Genomic DNA, 23690 nt, shown 5'->3' on the forward strand with positions numbered 1-23690 from the left:
ATTTTAATTATTGTTGAGTAAATAATTGTTAATTTCTTTATTTAAATATCAGCTATATTGATATCTACTCAGGTAAAAAGTGGGAAGTTGAAAGGTGGTACAGTATATAATTCAAATTATACTTTAGGTAATATATAGTGTGGCTACATATATTTCATTAGATTTTTTTATACAAGTGCAGTTATGGAGTTTAAAAACTTATTAACCCTAACATACACTATAAAATATATAAATCTAAAATTTATCATTTCGAGTCAATATTCCTAAGAATACTCAGGAACAGTATGATAATTCCTGAAAACTTACATATTTTTTGTATGTCCTGGCATGGTGGTGGCACTTGGAAGAAGTTAAACATAAGAACTGTCAGTAATAACTGGGTGGCAGAAGCATTCACAGTTTAAAACATCTTGTAGTAGTTGCACCATATTGTTGTTGCATATATTTTGTTAAATTATCATATCATTGATCATTAAATCATAGAATTTTATCATTCAAAACAAAATATTAATCTTCCTCAGTGTTAAATGAAATTACTTGTATCTCTCCTTAGCTTTTGCTAGCTCCTGAGGTGATGAAAGCTTATCCTGCTTTAGCAATTTATGTGTATGACTTCTTAGAAAATAAGGCATACAATAAAGGAAAGGGAGATTTTGCTCGGAAGGTAAGACTGGCTTCTGTTGTCTAACTGGCCTCAGGGGCCGATGTTATACTATAACTTTGTACTGTAATCTGTTGTAATCTAAACATCATTTTCAACTAATGTTGCAAATTTAATATGCAAATAGTCTCTTGATTTCAATTAAGTATGCAGATAGAAAGTTTGATATAAGTGAATATATTTATTATCAGTGAAACCAGATTTACAGAATAGATTCCTTGCAATACAGTTTTTTAGAAGACCTAAAGTGGGCTTCTAAAGTACATAAAGTGTTAGGAAAGTTGTTACTGTTCCCTTTCCTTTTATCTACCCCTCAATCCTCTGCCCATTTCAGACACCACATGCTTCATGACTTCCATTCACCTGCTCAAAAGAGAGAATGCATGTCTCCCTTTAAGAGTGCTTTTTCAAGCTGTTTCATATCAAACCAAAGGAGCTAAACACAAAACTTTCAAATGTAGTCCTTTGTCAGAGCGGATTGCTCAGCAGTTGTGCTTTGCAGATTTTTAAATGCAGTTATCAATTTTGTCTTGACCATTCCTTATTATAAACTAAGTAAAGAGCCCTACCATATGTTTTTAAGAGCTAATGCTGATTTGACTGCTTAAAGAAAAATGAGCTAAAATAATTGTGTCTAAAATAGTTCAGCTTCCATAATAGCGCAGGCACTGAACTATTAAGTTGTTCTTACATTCTTTTTTAAAAAATAAGCAGTCAGATTAGCATATAGTTTTAACTGTGACATGGTGGGTGGGTGTTTCTTCTGCTCATCTGTATGTCATTTCATGATACGTGGTTTTCTCTTGGCAAACAAATCCCAATGTTCCTCAGAAATCTTCAGGATTTTCAAACCCTTGAGGATTGAACATTTAAAAAATTCTACCTTTTAATCTTACAAAGATGGCAAGGTTTAAATCACAAATATGTCAATATTTCTGAAAGAAATTCCTGTACTGTGGATGACTCTTAACGGCCATAGCAGTTAAAGTTGTGTCAAACTGGATTATTTCTTCAGTGCAGGTATAGCCTAGAGGAAACAAGAGTATTTCCAATTGTCATGGACATATAGTGTTCATAGGTGAAGGGCCATGAAACTCTCTTGTCACCACCCATATGACTTCGTGAAAGTAGAATAATAGAATCATGGAGTTGGAAGAGCTTCTAAAGAAGATCTTAATAGCTGGCAGGTTTGTATGGTAGCAGGTTCTCCAGTTCCAGGATGCTTAAGATTTAATATCATCCAGGTTATCCTCCCCAAGGCGAGAATGTCTCTCTTTGTTTGTAGAAACCTCTTCATCCGATTCTATATAATCAGTGTCTTGCATTTCTTTCTTGAAGTGAAGCAAGTTCTGGTCCATTAGTAGTTAGCACAAAGAAAGCTAGAAGAAAAAGGATGAGTGTTCAGACCTTTATCAAGATTTAATATAGCAAAACCCACACTAAGTATTGTATCTCTAAATCATTGTAGTCCTTTAAATACAGGAACAATGTTTTCTGTATTAAAATCAATAGGCAGTCTAGTAGCTGTATATATACCAGTCAAAATAATATTAAGAGGGCCCACATGTTGTTCGTTGTAGTAATTGAACCAAGATATCATGAATGCATGTATGACTGTGGACAGGTCATAAGCTGCCAAATCAGTCAAGCTGGCAAACGTTCCATAAAATCTTAGCATAAACTTGGAAAGCCAGGCTTAATTATACCCCTGAAATGAAATTGGCTAGCTTTATATGTGTGAATAGGCTTGATGCTGTATTTTCTAACTTGCTATGTGTCTGACCTATAAACTATGCTTACTTACTTGCAAAGAGTTGTGTATAGTGATGTTTCCTTTGCTTTCATCAGCTGCATCCTGTATAAGTTAATTAACAAGCTCATGTTGATGTTGCCACTGTTACAAATTGCCTATTAGTTGGAAATATAGCCTTCCTTCCTAAGTCTTGGCTGAGGCGGAAGAGCCTCTATATTCTGAGCTGCAGTAAATTTCAGGGAATTAACTTCAAGCAAACATTTAAAAAAAAATAGACACATTAAGACATTGCTGGATGGCTATACAAGAGCAAGAATATCACTGAGAATTAATTCAGTGGTTCATACATAGCCAACTGTATATATGAAATGAAAATGAAGAGAAGCAATTAGTTCCATGAATATAGAAAAAGAGGATATAGCAGATTGTGAACAAAGCAAAACACTTGTCCAAGTTATATTAGTTAGATAAACATATAATGTATGTACAATAACATATGATAAACATAGTGTTGTTGTTTTTTGCAAAGCCACCAGTCTATCTGTACTGTGTAGTATTAATTATTTATATTCTGATATTATAATGCACTGTGTTAGTCTGTCCCCTCCACTTTATTGATTACTAAAAACATGTAAACTACCGGTCAATTCCAAACATATTCCCTTCTTTTCTTCTCTAAGTATGGACTATTTTATACTTACTGGAGGTTACTGAATGGAGAACCTTTAAAAAAATTCTTAGTTCACATTGCTCTGTTTATTAGAACCTATAGTTTTGCTCTTTTTAAAAACCATGATACTTGTGTACTAACTGAACAGTATTTTACTTTTTCATAATAATGTATGCACAGAATAATGATCTGCATTGCAATCCTCCTTTTTATGGTCAGTAGTATTTGTACAGGGCCAACAAATATTTAGCTATAGCTATTTCTCCTTCCCCTTTTATTTCCCATTACTTTTTTCTTGTTGCAGCCTATTTATATACAGTAGTCCTCCACTTATTTGACAGGTTAGGACCAGAGCCCTGTCAAAAAGTAGTAATTGGTGAAAAGTGGAACCCATATTACTTTACAGTAAACCATAACATATTATTATATATCCACAGATGTAAGTATGAATACCTGTACAGTGCTGCATTATAAACACACAACAACTTCATGAATGATTTCTACAATATACAGACTGAATGAAAAGATGACACCAAGTCAAAAACAAAGCAGAATATGGTTGCACACACACTGTGTAAAGCACTATATTTTTGTTCAGTTTGTGTACTGTATACTGTAGAGTTATTGTTCATTGTTGTCATGTGCTGTACAGCACTATGCAGATACTGATATTTGTCAAAAGAGCCGACCCTATTTCAAATAAATGAGTTCTGATAATAATTTAATAGTGTCAAAAGAGCAGATAATCGAAAAGCGGCAGGCGCCTGTACGCAGGCTCCAAAGAAGACTTTCTAGAACAGTCTAGGGAGCTGCAACAGAAGAGGGGAATCTTGAGACCCACCCCCTTTGTACAAGAGGAGGTATCTTCTGCTCCTACAAAGAGTTCCCATCTGTTATTATTCTGCATGACTGGTACTTCATACATTATCATTATGTAAAAAGCAAATATTTGCCCTGAGAAATTTGCTGTCTAAATGGGGTGGAGGAAATGGAATGATTTGTTGATTACATTCCTTTAAGTTCCAAGTTTTATGTTGAATCCCAAATTAGCCTTATGGATGCTTGAAATTTACAAAGTAAATGATTTGTACCAATGGTTTTGTATTACTGCTCTCCAAAACAGTGTGACATTTTCAACACACATTACTCGATGACCATAGTCATATCCTCATAGATTTATGCAATCGTGGTAAATGTTTTCCTCTTCAGATGGACACATTTGTAAACCCACTGCGTAACTCTATGAGAAATGTTTCAAATGCTGTTAAGTCCTTCCCTGACAGCTTCACAGAGGGGATGACTAAAATGTCAGACAACATGGGCAAAATATCAGAAAGATTGGGACAAGACATAAAGCAATCATTTTTCAAGGTAAGAATGCACTGAAATAACACACAGCAAAGTATGTTCCATTTTGGGCCATATTGTTTATAAAAGCAAGGATAGAAGTCAGTGTTGCATAAAAAAACATTAATAGCATTATCTTGTTTTATTTGAAACTTCATTGTAAAGCAAATTATCCATGGAAGAAGTAGTGTTGTGTATCACTTCACCAAATTCATTCTAAATTGGAAAAAAATAACAGAAGTAGAAAATCTATTGTAAAATTGAAGAATATCTTACTTAGCACTGTGTTTTTTCTTGATTCTTGATATGCCTGACATTGTGTATTGTACCTGACTTCATTTGTCTGCTGATGGAGCAACAAACATGGGTGGTCTGGTTTTGGTGGGGAAACACAAATTCAGTAGTTACTTGCTGTATGCATAACTTATTTTGAACAATGAAAAGAGAACATTTTTGGATATCTCAGACTCATAAAACTTTCCTTTTGAATATTGCAAAATTATCCAGAAGAAAAGAAGCGCCTATTAAGTAAATTATGTCCTTGTTATTAGTTGTTTGATCTTTCTGAATTCACAGACCTGTCTTCTATCTTCAGGTAAGCAAGAGAAAGCAAGGTTAGAAAAAGGGATAGAGAGATGGAAGCAGGAAGTCATAGGCATAGTAGTTAGGTCATATCCTGCAGTCAGCAACATGTGATAGTAAATCATAAATACATTTGTTTGGGGGTAATTTAATGGTCCTTACAGCACACTAAAAAGTTCCACTGTATGCTGTTACATATCTAAAAGAATTTATTTATATAAATCACACATACTCAAATATCAGTATCAGGTGACAAGTTGTGAACTTTCCAGAACAGGTTTGTACAGTTGCTGCTCTTTCAGAGCTTGCCTTAACTCTATCCTTTGCATTTTATGCACTGATAGGACTTGCAGTTAACATCTTCCAGAAACATATAAATATTAAGGAAGATTGTTTATAGGGCTTACCAAACCTTGCAAAAAATCAGAAACAGACTTCTACTTGATTTTTTATTTTATTTTTAAACCCTATTGCTTGTTTGGGAGTTTGCTATGGGCCACAAAATGTTCTGAAGGCCAAAGTTTGGTGCCCAGACCCTCCAGAGATGATGATGAGGAGGAGGATGATGATGATGAGGATTTATATATAGCCCACCCACTCACAAGGAATCAGGGTGGGTTACAACAATAAAGAAAGTACAAAGCAAATAATAACAATAAAATAATGAAGCAATTCACAATAGCAATAACATTAACAAAGCAAATTACATAGCAATAAATGAACAAAACAAGTAAAATAGAAAATAACCCCCGTTCTCAATCCACCATCCCAATCCTCAAAACAATATAAATGATACACAATCTTAAAACATTACAATCTAGGACCATAGGGGGAAAAACAAACACAGCTGGGCTCCTGTGTCTCTAAAGTCTGTCTGCTGGTCCCTGGTGTTTCTGGGAGAGGCAGGTGATGGTTCTTGGGGTGGCAAGGCAGCTTTTTAAAGTGCTGCTTTTAAAGATGCCCAATCCTGCTATAGCGATGCTTCTGTGGGTTTACTATTCCTTGCAAAGATTACTTGCTGTTGTAAATACATCTTTCTTCCCATAAACTGTATGTTTAGCAACCTTGGGCTATTTTTTCCATGGACAGCATACACTACTGTAGTTTTTTCTTTTCTTTTCTTTTGTGCCTTACCAAAACTCCATTAAGCAGTTATGTCATACTATGAGACAGAAAGTAAACTGCTACTTTCTGGCTGTTAATTAAAGGCATATACATGCAGGTTCAGCCTTCTCTCAGAACTTCAGAACAGTCTACACAGCCAATGGTGCATTAAATCACTTTGCATTCCTTAGTTAAAATGCCAAAAAGGCCTGGATTTAATTTAACATCTCTCCCATCACTTCACATTCAATTGAAAGCCAGAGCTTTGCAGGGCTTCAGTGCTCATATGATTCCTTCTCCATGCAGAGGCTGCCATATTTACTTCTATGTTTAAAAAATACTCTGTATTCAGGGTCTGGAGTGTACACTTCACATAGATACAGATTGGAGAGTCCTGGCTTTCATGATGCGCCATGTGTGCACTTGTGATGTTATATGGGAGCAAATGTCTGAAGCATTTTTTTCACCATTTTTGCCTGTGGCCTTGCTTTCATCAATCTCCTTTCCCACCCTTGAATAAGATACACTTATCCATTTAGCCTTTTCATTGCTAACCCAACTTCTGCTCTATTACACCTGTATGCATCTTTAAAAAACAAACAAATATTGCAAGTATGTAAAGTTAAAATAAGATTAAGCAGGATGCATGCCAGTCACAAACCAAATGTAATAATCCAGTTTTCCTCTTATCCTTATCCTTTCTTCCCTTTTCGTATTGCATAACAATAACATTGTTAACCTACCAGTACTGGGTATTATTAATTTTAAGAGATTGCAGTTGTATAATTAGCAGTAGTCTGAGTAGAAAGGAACCCTTCACTTTAAAAGCTGAACAAAAATGAAATCTTAAAATGCTATTTCAACAGGTCTTTTATGTTCTGGGCTAATGTGGAAGAACATTTTAGAAGTATGGAATGTTTTTGTCTTACATGGTATATGAATTAAGTAAAAATGAGTTTCTTTCTGCCCTCACATTGAATAAATAAATATCTCTTGGGGTTTTCTTCATGTCACTGTTTCAGCTTGGAATACAGGATTAGTTAGACTCTCTGTCATCTCCCAAGATATTAATAATGCATAAGTTTTACATTTAATATTTTTAATAGAAATTTAATTTGGTTGTATAAAATATTTTAATTGTGCCATGTAAAGTTTGAATCAAGTTCTAGAATGCTGTGAGTTTGTAAATTGTTTTTCCACCTTTATTTTTTCGTCAAAAATATCTCTTTGGAATTTAGGAACCTCCCTTAATGCAGAAGTCATTTGTTGATCCTAAACACTGCCGTGTTGCAGCACACCTTGATGACAATGTAAGTTTGTTGTTTTTTCATTGAAATAAATATTGATAATAAATTAGCTTTATTGCATTGCTTTTATGAATTGGTGCACTATACAAATTATGTTTGTATGTGCACACATGCAGCTAATGTTATGCCATATATTACAGTGGGCCCTTTTTATTCAGGGGATTCCTTTCCATCCCTCCAGCCCCCATGGATGGATGGCAAAAACTGCAGGACCTCAAGTCCAGCAGTATTCAATGGTAGTGCGCACATGTGCAGCCACTCTGCTGGGACCATATGCACATGTGGCCATTGAAGTCGGTGGGGCTTGCCATCTGTAGATGCTCAAATCTGCAGATGGCAAGCCTATTGTTGGGGTAGTCATATTGTATTGTAATATGCCCAGAATTGTGATGGGGGTGCTTAAGGCTTATGTCCATTGCCAGGTTGTCTTGGAGCAGCAGCTCCTTTCTCCATTCCTCTAGACTCTGGAACTCCCTTCCCTCTCTCCTTCAGATAGGTTTTTAAGTCAGAAGGTTTTTAAAGAACGGGTTGGATGTTGTATTTTAAACACCTTTATCTTTTTAACTATATTTTTTCATGTAGTCTGTTTTAATATTGTAATAATTCAATTCTGTTTTAATGTAACTTTTTATGTTTTTAATTGTACTGTTTCTCTGAGACCCAGTTTTGGGGAAAGGGCGGGATATAAATAAATATAATAAGAATAATATAATAATTATTTTGAAGATCTCAGTTTCACACTGTTCAACCAGTTTCAAAAGTTGCTTCCCATGCAGCACAAGGGACTACCTTTTGAGAAACTCAATCTTGCTTGGGCATGTGGAGTTAGTTGAGCAGTTCTTTGGGTGTCAACTGGTATATGGCATTTAAGTAATTTTTTTTATTAATTCTATGTCATCTATACTAATGTTGATTACAGCATCTGATATGAATTGGGCAGGTCTAAGATTCTCTCCTGCATGCAAAACTCCACTGTTCTTTGCATCATAGACCTAGATAAAACCTTTCCTAGATCTAAAACTCTGAAGAGCATCTTTTTGTGAAGGAATAGGAAGGTGAACTATACAAGGGTAAACATCAGATGTTTTCCAAAAGTTGAGTAATTTCTTAGTATTGTGGTTGAAACACTGATTAAATATATGAAAATCAGTTCAAAGGGTCTTTTATCTTTCATGAAGACAGAAGGGCCATAACATTATCCAAGATTATATGCAGATTTGCCATGGGGATATATCTGCACCTGTTCTACACTTCACATTTTTCTTTGCCACATCAAAGCATTCCACTTTGTATTTTGGTATACTGACTGCTATTGTTACTTCAGAAAAGCATTCTTTTCCCCTCATTAGGGTAATGTATTTCATTAGTTGCATTTTTTCCAAATTATCACATACGTTTCCCTAAATGTTTTATTCTTGATGTTGTTTAAATTTTTTAAGGTATATTTTTGGGGTGGGGAGTATAGCAGGTGAAAGAGATATTGTCAATGCATTTACAGATAAAATATATTTTACAGAATTCAGAATGGTGGGTGTATTGGTCTGTTGCGATATAACCAGCAGCTAAAGTTTTAAAACAAACAGATATATTTATTACAAGGGTAGACAACTTCTGATAGGTCAGTTGGCTGCCAGCTCAAGGATGTGGCTTAAGGGGAAGTTGATGGAGTTGTGAATTTTTTTAATATATACAACTGACAAAATAGACTTTAAAACATGTGGAAATGGATAAATATATCTATTTTAATAGTAACCTATCAAATAAAATTATTTTATTATGATAAACATCAGTATCAAGGAATACAATTTCTTGTAAACCTTCTAAAATTAATTGTTATCTGTAAAGATGAATGGGTTTGTAACCTATAAATCATTATTGTATTCACTACAGCTCATTTGGGATTACAATTAATTCAGTATGTCATAAATTAAATTCATTATATAATATTGTTTAATTCTCAATTTAGGAAACAATGAACTTTAATGTAGTAGAATAGCAATGGGAAAAGAAGCAGAAATTAAAGGCTACATCTACTTAAATGGGGAAATGTTGTGAAATGATTGCAAAATCAAACTTTTCTGTATGATGGGTAATGTACCAGGGTCATTGCCTATGTTAGTCATTTGTATTGTGCATTTAGCAGTTTGTTATTGTTTGCCAATTTATGGTTCAGATTCGGTTTTTAAATTGTTTACTAGCAGTAATTGGTGATCCAATGCATCCCATGGACAGCAGTTAGTCCATTGTTGCCTAAGACTAACACATTTATTATGGCATAGATTTTTGTGTGTAATACCCATGGTATTTGAATATCAAATATTGATATTCAATTATTTTTGATATTTGAATATCAAAAATGTCCTATCAAAAATGTGGCTTGCCAAGAAAAAAACAGGTGGCAATTTTTTTCAGTGCTAATTTGTGGATGAAAGTAGCTTTTGTAAGGTATAAAAAAGGCCATTTTAAAATATATGGTAAACAAGTTGCATGAAGATTAATCGAGAGATCCCCTTTAGTCACAAGATATATGCTTTATTGGGTCAGGTAACTACCTGGAATAGTATGGGAAGTGGTATGTGTGGCTACAGGAATAAGAGAAAATCTATTAATATCCCCTCTACAGTTGTGATAGCATCTGCTCCATCAAAGTCCATTCTTGAAGCAAAGAGAGTATTTCCATTCCAAAAAAAGATCCAACCCAGTATTTGCTTGAGCAGAATCATTTCAGTATTTTTATCTTTGTGAACAAAGAAGACTCTTAATATATTTGGGAATTGGGATGTCCATTACTGAAATTGTCTGAGAAAAAATATCTTTTTGCCTGTAAAAGGTTCTGCTGGTGAAGTGTATGATCTTTTTCTCCCAATTTATCAGGTGGATGACAATGTTCCTCTTAAAATAATGCTGCTACTCATGGATGAAATCTTTGATCTAAAGGAGAGAAATCAGTGGTTACGACGAAATATCAAAAACTTGCTCCAGCAGCTGATTAGAGCAATGCATGGATATACAATAAATAAGTACTGCCTTCCTTTTTTCTGATATTTAAAAATTATGTCAAATGCTTGTGAAAACTATAGATTCCCACTTTAAACAGTAATTCTTAGTTTTATCCTTGATATAATTGCAGTGTTGATATTTATATGTTGGTGTGCCTGCACAGAAAAGCTAGCTGATTCCCCCCCCCCCCCCCAAATAAAATTAATCAGTGAGAAAACACAGGGTATACAGAGCTGTTTTCTGAATGGGCAGCTGGCATTTCTGTCTTTTCTTCTATAGTCAGCCTTATACAGTTTTGTACCTCATCTGGTGTCAGGACCAGTGGACTCTTATCCCAAGGAACAGTCAATCAGTCTTGGTGAAATGAAAACAAAAGACTTTTATTGCAGACATCAGGAACAGAAGCCATCAGTAGTGTCTAGGTCAGATCTAATGTTCCACACCCACCACCACATAGTAAAAGCATTTGTATTAATTAACTCCATCACCTATTCTCCTCATAACAATTTCTAACCCCCCATCTCCCACATGAACATCTTCAAACCTCTATATAAAGATAAAACATGGTCCCAACAGAAAAAATCCTCCCCTGCATTCCACAAGCTCTTTTGATCAGCTAACACAGTTACTAAGAACATTAACCCCTCCTATACCATTGACCAGCCAATAGGTCCAGTCTAAGCATCTCCCATCATCCCCAGCAATATAAAACACACCAGGATCAACATGAGCATCCATGGCAGATTCTATGCACAAAGGATGCTATAGATTTTGACACCTAGGCTGCAGCCACACTGTTTGATGCCGCTTTAACTCCCATGATTCAATGTTATGTAATGCTGGGATTTGTAATTTGGTGAGATATGTAGCCTTCTCTGTCAGCGAGCTCTGGTGCCACAGCAAACTACAAATCCCAGAATTCTAGAGGACTGAGTTATGACAGCTAAAGTGTTGTCAAATTGCATTAATTTTGCAGTGCAGCTGCAGCTCAAATATCCAAGATTTTTTTGCTAGATTGATGAGGTAAAAGGACTTCTTTCTGAACTGTTCTTCCTGTATCTGTCCTTTCTTCCTTAATCTGTTAGCATTTAAAGATGGCTAGCTGGCATCTATTTAATGAGTCAGTTGGTATATTGGGTAGTATGTTGCATTTGGATTGGTGGAATGTTATATTTGGATATCAAGTCCTTTCCCAGCTGTAAAATGTTAGTGGTTGGAATTAAACTATTCAGTATCTTGCAACCTTTTCTATATTTCATGAATCTTACAAGTAATCCTGATCACCTTGCAGGAGTTTTTATTTAAAGGAATTAAGCCCTGACAACCTTGTCCCTGCATATGTAAACAACTACAATCAGGCTCAGGTTCAACTTAATCCACATTCCATACCTGCTTTAAAATAATTTAACCATGATTTTGCTTCATTTCAGAAAAATAGTTGATCATGTTGATTGGATGACATCTCCTGAACAAGTAGCAGATGCAGTTAAACGGTTCAGGTGTGTTATTATGCGTGCGATATAATAAAAACATTTATATTTAACATTTATTTATGCCTATAGCTGACAATGAGTGCTGCTTTTCATTAGAGCCATTTACTTTTCATGACTTTAACTGATTATTAGCTCTTTCCAGGAATCTTCCTTTGAAGGAAATCTGTTAAAATACACTCTAATACTGAAAATATATTCATGTCCCTTTTCTTCTTCCCATAACACTTGGCTCTTCTGCCTATAGTTGGTACTCTGCTATCACCTTCCTTTTTCAGGGCTCTGTTTTGCAGAGAAGAAGTATATTCTGTATGTTCTGAAACATTAATTTATGTAATTCTTAGTAGTCTAGTCCTTTAATTAACAAGATTAAACTGATAGCATTAAGCATTTTATTTTCTTCCTTCGTGAATCAAAGCTCTAGTCCACTGGTTTACTGTGATCAAATTAATAGCTGTGACACCATATATAGCCTTCAGTGACTTGGCTGAATTGTCCAGTGCCAACCTTTGTATAACCAAGTTCTAGGAAAATACAGAGAATGATTTAAAGCTATTGAGGTTTTGACATAAAAATAATACTTGCATGTGAATTTGTGTGTAATTCATAACAGTGTTTGCAGGTGACATGATTTTCATTTTTAACTGTAAAATTGTTTGCTACAGAGATGCCTTTTGGCCAAATGGCATTTTGGCTGAAGCTGTTCCCCGCAGAGACAATTCAATCAGAATGCGAACAAGAATTGCTGGAAAAACAAAATTACTGGGGATAATGCCAGGTTTGTGAAATGTATTAAATTGGTTCCTACTTGAGGAATTAAAAAATGCTCCCAGTTGTGGCAACTTGGGGAGGGGGGAATCTTTTAAGCAGCATATTAGTAATATATTAGATACACATGAAGATAAAGATTTTACTGAATTACCATATTTTATTATTTTTCTAGACGAATTGAAGCATATCCTAGGTGCTGAGACAACAAGGAAAGGCATTCTCCGAGTCTTTGAAATGTTTCAACATACTCAACTAAACAAGCGGCTGGTATATGTCTTTCTGGAGGGCTTCTTGGAAACTTTATTTCCAGTGTATGGATTTCCAGATCTCTTCAAAAAACTGCATTCAAGTTCAAAGCAGATGCAGCAATACATGCATAGACTACAATCTACACAAGCACCTTTTTTACAGAAAAGGTGACACTCCAAACTTAGTAATGGGTGTCTATTTGCCCAGGACCTGGGTAGATTCTCTGGGGCTTAAAACTCTCTCATGCTGTTATTTCTGCACCAGTCTTTTAGTGTCACATAATAGATTATTAATGCATCCATAAGAGATGTGGTTCTTCTCATTCGTCATCTCTAAGGCAACCACTACCATGAATGGGATTAATGTGTCTTAAATGATTTGGTGCATTTTCATGCAACATTGAGAATACTAGCCCGCTCTGTAAGAATGTGTTTCTTCTCCACTCCTGACAGAATCTATGAATGCCAGCAATGAAATGTGCTAGACCTTGTCCACTGAGGCATAAGTAAAGCACAACTATGGTGATAGCAATGGAGGATTTGGCTGCTGTCCTTGGAACTGGGAGATTGTGCAATGTGAGAATCAGGTGCGATTTGATTTGCATTATGACTGTTGAGGCTTGTATATCTCAGCAGGTCTGAAAAGGCTGAGCTAGCATGAAGAGAAGTCTTGTGGAACAGATAGCTCTGAGAACTGTTATAATTTTCCCCAAACTATATTTGCTAACTAAAGATTGAGGCAATTATATGGGTTTTGCACATGACATCATCTACCTGAGTTAAAAACAAAAACTAAACTAATCTAAATGAATTATCTTGGTTGGGCTTATTATTCACTGGGGCAGAAGTACAGAGAAGTAAAGTTTGGTTTGAATCAGCTTGTTTAGCTGTCTTATTTTGCTCTATAATTATAATCTTTGTTGTCTTCAAATAATTTTTAAATAAAAAGATTCACAATAGCACTTAGCAAAGAGAAGGGACAATGTTTAAAACAAGGGGTTACCAAGGGGTTATTACATTTATTTATTAGGAATTGGAGGCAGAACTGAGGAGAGAAGCAATTAAACACTGTTGACATTAAAAACATTTTTAAAACATATTGTACTATATGCCATTAAAAGTCACCCTAAGACGTATTTAAGTATATTCACCTCAGGTGGTAAATAGTTAAAATAACTTGGTTTCTTACTGAGATGAAAGTCTTACAAACTTCAGTGAACAGTCATATGCAAACAATTGCAAATTCCTGAATGCACCATAGTGTATATATGAAAATAATAGACATAATTACAATATTTTTTTAAATAACAATCTTTTTATTTTTTGCATAATGTAAAATTTTAATAAACCTCTTCAACACAGAAAGTCCCCTGTCTATCCTCTTTACTTTCAAACATGTCTAATTGAGAATAAAGTAATAATTGACTATACTTGCTTAGCCTTAATTTATCTTGGATTCACCATCTCCCTTTCTGACTTTTCTTTCTTCTATGACTACGGAATTTCAATGTAGTGGTTATTTAAAAAGAGAGATTAAAAAAAACCCAGAAACTATCCAAGACAGAGTATGCTTTAAACACATTTTTCTGGAAGGAACTCTGATTTTAACTGGCAGGGTTTGATTAAGGTCCTCCACTTAGTAACAGATATTCAGGAGCAAAAATTCACACCTTAGAGGATCGAGAGGGGAGTAGCAAAGAAGAGCATCTGTTTAATGTATACCCTTACATTTAAGGCATGCCCCACAGTCCTTATACTCTCATTTGGATAACTTTCTTGCAACAAAGTCTACTCAAGACTGGCCATCCTGTAACAAATTTTTACATCTTCATTACAATAAGCACTTGTTCAAGGGCAGTTTCTTTGTCTCTATTGAGCAACATAGTAGATATGTAATTCCATTTACCATTATTATATCTTAAAATAGAGACATGAAGCATCAATTCCTACCCATTCTCCATGTTTTTAAATAATGGTGGTGACAGTTAACAAAATCTCTCATACACGTGTGTTCTTAAGAATTTATGTTGATTTGATTTTCAGTCCATGCCCTGATGGTCACTGAAGTGGTAACAAAAGCTGACATGTACCACATTAAATTGCAAGTAGGGGATTTGATTAAAAGATGTTTCTTCTATACAACATTTGTTTTTAAAAAATCTCTGCACCTAAAAACAAAGCATGAAAGGAAAAAAATGTTTATAGCTGACTTTTTCTTCAACATGCTAGTGTTGCATGCAGGAATATTCAAATTTATATGCCCCCATTTGCAATTTGAAGTCCAAGTGATTGCACTCTGTGAAAATAGACATATATCATCAATGTCCCAATCCATTGATAAAATACTACAATCTATATAGCATTTTGAAACCAAGAAATGTTTTAGTACTAAATATTGTACATCTTATAATAAAGTAATCTTATACGACTTGAGTTTGATGTAATATATCTAGATTACTGGGTTCAGTTTATACTTCAGGAATGATCAGCAGTCAAAATATAGTATCTACTATCTTTGAGCATCTAAATTGTTAGGATTCTGCTCAGTTGTTGAATTTTGACTCCCTATTTCTAAAATCTTGATTGAATAAAACTCAGTAATTTCTTTTAATGTATCTCAATTGCACACAGTGTTGTGTCTTCTGTATTTAATTTCAGAGCATGCCTACAGACAGGCGCTATGAACTGTATGTCTCGATGAGCTGTGCATAGTTCATATGTTGTCCTTTAACATGTTAATATCTTTAGCTCCTGTGTCATTTATATTGGGTGGGAATCATGCACATACACAGAGACAACATTTCCCATGCACCCCAGTCAGTGTAGCAAGTGGTGGGAAATTCTGGGAGTTGCAGTCCAACATGTGGAGGATTGCACTTTGCTCATCCTGATTACCATCTTTCAAAGTGCCCCTGTCCCAAATTGATTGTGTAAATGCAGCATACACCTAGCTGGGTATGTCCTGACCCAAGAATGCTGTGATCAGCCTTGGAAAATAAATGTGCCATTGTCCAACAAAATGCACTTAGCCTTAATTAAAAGAGAATGAACAGTAAGGTGGAATATTTCATATGTTTCATCCTCAAGCTTCTGCCTCTGGTGTTTGCTGTAACTAAACAATTAATTTTAATTGCTACCAGAATGTGTAACAATTTTTAAAAGTTAAATATGAATTCCACAATCTCAGTTTTAATTTTAGTGCAATATTTTCATGTAACGCATGTGTATTTGAATAACTGTAAAAGACAAAAGAAAAGAAGGAGAGCATTTTTAAGATATTGAGATGAAAGGTGTAAACTGTCTTAACCAACAATATATATTCTGTTATTGCTACTGTGTTGGCTTATCTAAGGACTTGTTTTAAAAGTCTGGTTTGTCACTCCCTGTAAATCTGACTTCTCTGTGCTCACATGAGCATGGTTCTTACATTACAAGGAGCAAAACCTAAAGAGCACATCTTAATATAGTTGTTAAGTAAATGACTTATGCATATCATTGTACAGTATGTGTCAACTGTGTGCCTAATGGTTATTTCATTATTTCTCCCCTTTTCTTTAACAAAGAATGAAAACAAATTTGGAATGCCATGGTCTCTTTCTCTCTTTTTGATCAGCTAAGAACTCTAGGTTTTTATTTGGAGCTTGCTTTATGTTGTTCAACAAGAAAGCTCAGAAAAGTACACTAATAAAGTATTAACAAGAAAGTTTTCAGTTTCTTTTAATTACTGTCTCTGCATTATAAATTATTTAGTATACATGTGAAGTCATAGCAGAAGACCTCCTGGCCTGGGAAGTGAGTGATTGAATGATGGTAAGAGGATTATGATTATTATTAACCTTTATTTATAAAGTGCTGTAAATTTACACAGCGCTGTATATATAATCTTTTTATTTAGACAGTTCCCTGCCCTCAGGCTTACAATCTAAAAAGACATGACACAAAAGGAGAAGGGAGTGGTGGTGGGAAAGGGGATGAGGTCCAGCAGTTCTTCTCAACCTCCGAGGCCTGGACCAAGGCAGATGGACTGGAGGGAGGACTTGGCTTCTTGGACCTAGCCTGCCTCTCTCTCCCTCAAGATGGTGGATGAAGGGAGGGCTTTCCTTCTTCCAGGCAGGCAGTTGGAGCTAGCCTGCCTCTCTCCCCTTCAAGTTGGTGGATGAAGGGATGGCTTGTCTTCTTCCAGGCAGGCCTGATGGAGCTAGCCTGCCTCTCTCCCCCTCAAGATAGTGGGTGAAGGGAGGGCTTTTCTTCTTCCAGGCAGGCAGTTGGAGCTAGCCTGCCTCTCTCCCCCTCAAGATAGTGGGTGAAGGGAGGGCTTTTCTTCTTCCAGGCAGGCAGTTGGAGCTAGCCTGCCTCTCTCCCCTTCAAGTTGGTGGATGAAGGGATGGCTTGTCTTCTTCCAGGCAGGCCTGATGGAGCTAGCCTGCCTCTCTCCCCCTCAAGATAGTGGGTGAAGGGAGGGCTTTTCTTCTTCCAGGCAGGCAGTTGGAGCTAGCCTGCCTCTCTCCCCCTCAAGATAGTGGGTGAAGGGAGGGCTTTTCTTCTTCCAGGCAGGCAGTTGGAGCTAGCCTGCCTCTCTCTCCCTCAAGATGGTGGGTGAAGGGAGGATCTGTTGGTTCTTGCTAAAATGACCACTGGAAAGGAGAAATTGGTGGCATTTAGATAATTTTTATTGGAATAAATGAAGTAGTAAATGTAATAGCAATTTCACATGAATGCATCATAAGTAAATCTAACGAATCTCAAACTGGATGGCCCTTGCAGTCTCTTCCAACTCTATGATTCATCTGTGCACCTGCACATTAGATAGAAACAGTAACAGATCTGCAAAGTAATGTGTGTCTTGAGCTCAAAAATGTCCTTTAGGATTTTTCCATAGGTTTTATTTTCACAACAGCTGGGACTGCCTGCCAGAATTATTGTTGTTCATTGATAATGATGCCAGCTGTTTTACATTTATTTTAGAAATTCCATAATATCAAGTTTTCCAAGATGCCACTTGTTTGCCCCTGTGGAAAATGTCTATTGTACCTCTGGGATATTCCCAACTAAGTTGGTTAGTATAAAAGGAACGAGTTCATGGGAGCAAACTTTTTGCATATTCCTAATATAGACAGCACATCAAACTAACATGGGCCCTGTACAAACGGGCCTTTTAGCATGTCCTGGCAACGTTTCCAGACGCCCCACAACCCTAGGACATCACCAGGATGTCACTGCTGTGTGCTGTCCAGATGAGTGTGCCTGGCAGTGATGTGTTTGCGCTGCCGCAGGCAGTTTGCGGCGGTGCTAAAAGCCTCTTTTCAGCGCTCCTTTTCTTTCCGTGTAGCCGTGCCGCGCAATTTGGTTGCTGCAGCGCTATTACGTGGAAAAGAGGTGGCTCCCGGCCGCCTCTTTCTGGTGGTCTGTATCCTGCCATTGATAGTTAAAACTCATAACAGATCACATATGAGATGAGTGCTTTAGGTGTTGCTAAGAGAATGTTATGATTATATTTGATCTGTTTTTCACTTCAGTCCAGCTGTATGGAAAACAGCAAGTTTTTTTGTGCAAGATGTGGGAGCTGACTTTGTTTCTGCTCTATCCACTGTAGATTGTGTTATAAACTATTTTTGCACCTTGCAAGTAAATTGATAAACCAAATTGTTCTCACAAGCTCACAGTTCTTTTCAGACAGAGCAAGCCACAGGAGCTTGCTCCAGGAGCAAATGTTCTTTTTACATGCAATTTAGATTGTAATACATCAAAATCATTTGTTTAATGAGCAGTACTGTAGCTTTAATTTGATTTAAACCAGCAGGTGAATTTATACATTCTTGTGAAGGCAGCATTTCCCTTTAACTCTGACCAGCATAGCACTATTATCCAGCTGGTTCAACAGTAGTTAGGGATTTTACTGTTTTAGCTCGGGAAAAACATCTACCTGCAGGTGTTTTTCCTTTTTCTTTACGGGGACTCATGGAGGTCACAGAAGCATGAAATCTGTCCTAATTCAGCTTAGCTGCTAATCACACAGTGAGAAAAGAAAGTGTGACTGAATATGGGAATAAATGTCAGTTGGCACCTGTTTTCACCATCTCAATTTGTTTTTCTTCTCACGACATTTTACACCTCTTAATTTAATTTGTGACTAGCCTTTTCTCATTCCAGCTGTCCAAGGTTATACTGCACACATTCCATTTGGTTTTATCAAGGGCTTAACAGGCCTCAGCCTTCAAGCCAAGCAAATTAACAGTGTTGTACTGAACCTGCAATCCTACAGTTTTCTCTATATCTTATCTTACTGTGAGGGTAACTCAATTCCCAGCTTTGAAATTAAATAGGCATATTATAAACACACCTCAGAGTCTGTCCCCCCGACACCTTAACTACACAAATTAACATCAACAAAAAAAGACTTGTGCAAGGTGGAATTTTCATTTATTTTATACACTGCTGCAGTGCTAATATATTATCTTTAATAGTCCACACTTAAGCTCAGAAAACCTGTGTACCATTCATCTTGTTCCAAAGTAGGAAATAAGACAAAAGCCTAAATGAAAATTTTGTGTCAGTAATACAGCCATCCATGAAAGCGCGTACTGCATCATAGTGTAGAATAGTTTTACTTCTGAATCATTTATCAGTTAAAGCAGGAGTGGACGGCAGCAATGGCAGGGCTAGGAGGCATATATTCCCTACCAGGGGCTGTTGCAGACTACACCAAGCCTGAAAAAAGCAAAAATGTTTCGAAAATGCAAGAAAAACCTGGAAACTGAAAATGGCCACATGCATTCAATTGGTTTTAATTTTGGACTGTGAGAAGAGAGGATGGGTGGGTTTGTGTCCCCAATTTGTCCAAGCAATTTGTCCTCGAGGCTGTCTTGAGTGACAAGACCCAGTTTTATTTTGTTAAAAATTTGTGCTGCATGGGAGTGCTACAAAGATTGTGTTGGGGGCAGTTATGTGCAGCCTTCACTTTATCCATCCCAGAGTTAAAGCTGCCAAACAGGTCAACAGATTTTATCTGAATTGTTGGTTAAAAATATATCATGTAAAACACATGAGGAAAGCTAGGTTCTTGGGGCCTTATCTAGTCCTATGGCCCCCAACCAGGCTTTAAATTTCCCATGCCCATTTCCTATGATACCATTATTCAATGATTTCCTTGGCTTGGTATCTCTTTCCCTTCCAATTCTAAAAGTTTCTAAAGGGTTTCTATGTGTTTCCCCATTTTAAAAGTCTAAAATGCCTCTCCTAAGGCTTAACTGGAGAGCCAGCTTGTTGTAGTAGCTTCAGTGTTGGATTAGAGACCTGGGCTCCAATCCGCACTTGGCCATGGAAACCCACTGGGAGGTCTTGAGCATGTTGCACTCTCCCAGCTTTAGAGGAAGGCAATGGCAAACATCCTTTGAATAAATCGTGCTGACTAAAACTGTAAGTGTCACCATCAACTGGAAGGCACATAGCAACAACAAGGCTTATTTACTGGCAATGAGAACTTTAGATTAAAATATGCTGTTATTTCAAGTATCCCTTTGCCTTAAGTTTGTGGAAAACACTGATGTGTACATTCCCATAATGTCCCTGCAATTGAATTAATTCCTTCACTTGTTAGTGGTTCCCCCTCTTGATTTAAGACATGTGAAACTGCCTCTGGTCAAGTTGTAATGTTTGTCCATCTAGCTCACTATTGTCTATAGTGTTTGCCAGTGTGTTTCCTTGATTTTGAACAGGTTTCTCTCAACCATCCTGTTGGTATTAGGGCCTAACCTGGGATATTGTGCATGGAAAGCATGTGTTCCTCTATTTTGTTGTGGAACTTTCCACTATAGATATTTAAATGCATCTACCTTTTATTTTTAGTAAATGTACTGTTGCATAAAGTGTAAAGTGCTATCAGTGTTCATGATACTGTGTACATCTTTAAAATCCCCATAGTTCCTAAAGTAATTTTCCCATGAGACATGTGGCTTTTTAAACTATGAAATGTAGGCCAGAAACTAAAGATTGTATGTACAGCGCTGTGTAAATTTACAGCGCTTCATAAATAAAGGTTAATAATAATAATAAAATGTATCAGTGACTTAGATGTTAGGAGTAGAAAGAACCCTTATAACATTGGCAAATGATACAAATCTGGGACAACTAATTTAATACACTAGAAGATAGGAACAGAATTTGAAAAAATTGGGCTGAAATTAATAAAAAATTCAGCAAATACAAATGCATAATTCTACATTTAGGCAACAAAAACCAAGTGCACAGGTATAGTATAGGGGATACTTGGCTTAGCAGTGCTACGTGTGAAAAGGGTCTTGGGTTTATTGTCAGTCTCAAACATTGCAACGAAAGAAAATATTTTAGCCTGCATTACACAGAAGCATAGTTTCAAAATCAAGGGACATAATAGTCCCACTATATTCTACACTAATCAGGTCTCATCTGAGTTCTGAGCACCTCATTTTAAGAAGGATATAGACAAGACAGCAGAGAAAGCCAACAAGGATGATAAGAGATATGGAGAACAAAACATGAAGAAATGCTGAAGGAGCATGTTGAGTCTAGTGGGAAAAAGGCTGAGGGCAAACATGATTGCATTCTTTAAATATTTTTAAATATCAAAAGGCTGTCACAAAGAGGAGGTGAGAGCCCAAGTCTAATAGTTTTAAGTTACACAAGGGCAGATTTTGAGCATGAGAATGGATTTCTTGATGGAAAGAGCAGTTTGACAATGGAACCAATTACTTGAAGAGGTGATAGAGTCTTCTTAGGATGTCTTCATGCTACCTGCTGGAGATGCTCTAGCTGAAGTTCCTCCATTGAACAGAGGGTTGGACCTTATGGCCCATGAGGCCCCTTCTAATTCAGCAATTATTCCTTAGATATCCAGAACTAAGTGGTGCTTGTTCATTGGATTCTAACAGTTCTATAATTATTGGAATGTAATAGTAACATTGATAAGGTTTTACCTGAGATTTAAGGAAATATTGGTAACAGCTTGATTTTCAAATATGATGATAATACTGTACTATATAGGTTTTCTGAAAGTCTATAAATGTAAATGATTCCAACTATTTCCAGAACAGGTGCTAGAGAGTAATAAATAATTGGAGAAATTTCAGTATATAATGACCATGAGAAAACCTGATCGATCAGGGCATGTTAATTAATTAATTTATTTTTTAAGAAAAAGGCGATCAAAGATTACAAATATAATTCTAATGACAGAGTGTCTTGAAGAGGTTGATTTATGCCATAATCAGAGTACCTAGTTAAGCCTATGGTGATGATCACAGGTTGAAATAACCAGTTGACCAAAAAGCTGTGTGGCTCATCATCATCTCAAAGTTAAAGCTGTGTCAGAGTTTTGAGGTTAAGAATGGGGGAGAACTTTGAAATCTAAACCAGATCTCATTAATGATGGTTTGAATTCTTTTCTACTGTGGAGACGATTGAAATATCTCAGCAGAAGGTGTGAAAGAAGGACTAAGAGCTCAGGCCCAGGATTTGAAACATCCAGTTCCAAATGTTCCATTAGACTGCATTTCTGTTGATGTTCTGGGCACAATTGGCCTGTGGGATGCTTGGGTCTGTTTGCTGATGCCTTGCCTAATCCCTCACTGTTTGGTTTGATCACCTGCCATCTGCGCTGTTCAATTATGCACATGCCACTTACCTACCAATATTTAGGTAATATAATTTAATTAGTTTTGCTTTGGTTTGTTTGATCTTACTGGGAATTCCCCTGAGTGCTCTTACAGATGTAGAAGCAAGGGTTAAAGATGTTTTAAAATAATAATAAAAAAAGAAATGCCATTTCTGGGTTAACTGGAGTAAAAAGAGTAGCACATAGTTTTGTCAGTGTTATTTTCACAATGAGTGCATAATCTGCCTAGTCAGAGATTTTTTAAAGTACACCACATGTTTCTAGCATCACCTTGTCATTTCAATTTGGCACACTTTTCAAATATCCTCTGACATTTTCTCTTTGTACCTATACCCTGGAATAAATTCTTGCCAGGGTCATGAGCGATTACCTAAAGTCATGAAACTAGACCCTGTCTGCTCTACCCAGGGTGTATGGGCATGTGGAAGTTTTCCCAGGTTGGCTTCAAAGCATGCAGAAATTAATAAAAGCACAACAAGATAAATATTGGACTTAGCTGACTATGAACCATCTGCTTCACCAGTATTTGGGCTAGGAAAATGTGATGGACTAGATTAACAGAACAGGTTAAACTGGATAAGTGGTGCAGGGGCAAATAAACTTCAGCCAACATTTTCAACCTCTGCTTCTGCATTATTTTTGCTTACTCTAATGATCTGCTAAATGGAGCCAAATGAAAAATAGTGTGCCTCAGGAGGGTAGATTAATTAAAGACATAACCTATGGATTCTTCTTGTTTTAAAGTACTTTTCCACAAAAATGCACTTTGGAGCCCACATCCATTTATTTGTCCCATTCACACTATACAGTTATAACACTTCAATTCCACTTTAGCTGCCATGGCTGTATCCTATGGAATCCTGTAGTTTGTAGTTAGGTGAGCCACTAGTTTTCTCTGGCTGGGAATTTGAAATACTTCTCTAAACTCCTACTCTCAGAATTTCATAGGATGCAACTATGGAGGAGGAGGAGGATATTTGAAACATGCTTCCCTCCCAAAATTGGGACTAAAGGAGGCTTATAGTTTTAATGAGCAATACAGTTAAAAACATACAAAATGTGAACATTTGAATAGAATTAAACTAGTTAAAGGAGAGTAATAACACTT

The 23690-nt window shown here is 36.3% G+C and overlaps 1 protein-coding gene across 6 annotated transcripts in view; it reads left to right on the forward strand.

Moving 5' to 3' along the window:
- Nucleotides 1-16636, forward strand: part of SNX13 (sorting nexin 13) — an 88386-nt gene extending 71750 nt beyond the window's left edge. For 2 of the 6 annotated variants that reach the window (XM_089533112.1, XM_089533114.1), the window contains exons 20-27: nt 554-664; nt 4294-4455; nt 7356-7427; nt 10299-10444; nt 11855-11923; nt 12580-12692; nt 12858-13101; nt 13387-16636. In XM_089533112.1, coding sequence (XP_089389238.1) covers nt 554-664; nt 4294-4455; nt 7356-7427; nt 10299-10444; nt 11855-11923; nt 12580-12692; nt 12858-13101; nt 13387-13408 — 939 coding nt within the window. In that variant the 3' untranslated portion in view covers nt 13409-16636. Of the gene's footprint in view, nt 1-553; nt 665-4293; nt 4456-7355; nt 7428-10298; nt 10445-11854; nt 11924-12579; nt 12693-12857 lie in introns of all 6 variants that reach the window. The other 4 variants (XM_089533113.1, XM_089533115.1, XR_016281940.1 and 1 more) reach the window with 3 other exon arrangements.
- Nucleotides 16637-23690: the final 7054 nt, after the last annotated feature.

Source organism: Sceloporus occidentalis, unplaced genomic scaffold (genome assembly GCF_023333645.1).
Source record: "Sceloporus occidentalis isolate IW3139 unplaced genomic scaffold, rSceOcc1.0.p SCAF_7, whole genome shotgun sequence".
NCBI lineage: Eukaryota > Metazoa > Chordata > Lepidosauria > Squamata > Phrynosomatidae > Sceloporus > Sceloporus occidentalis.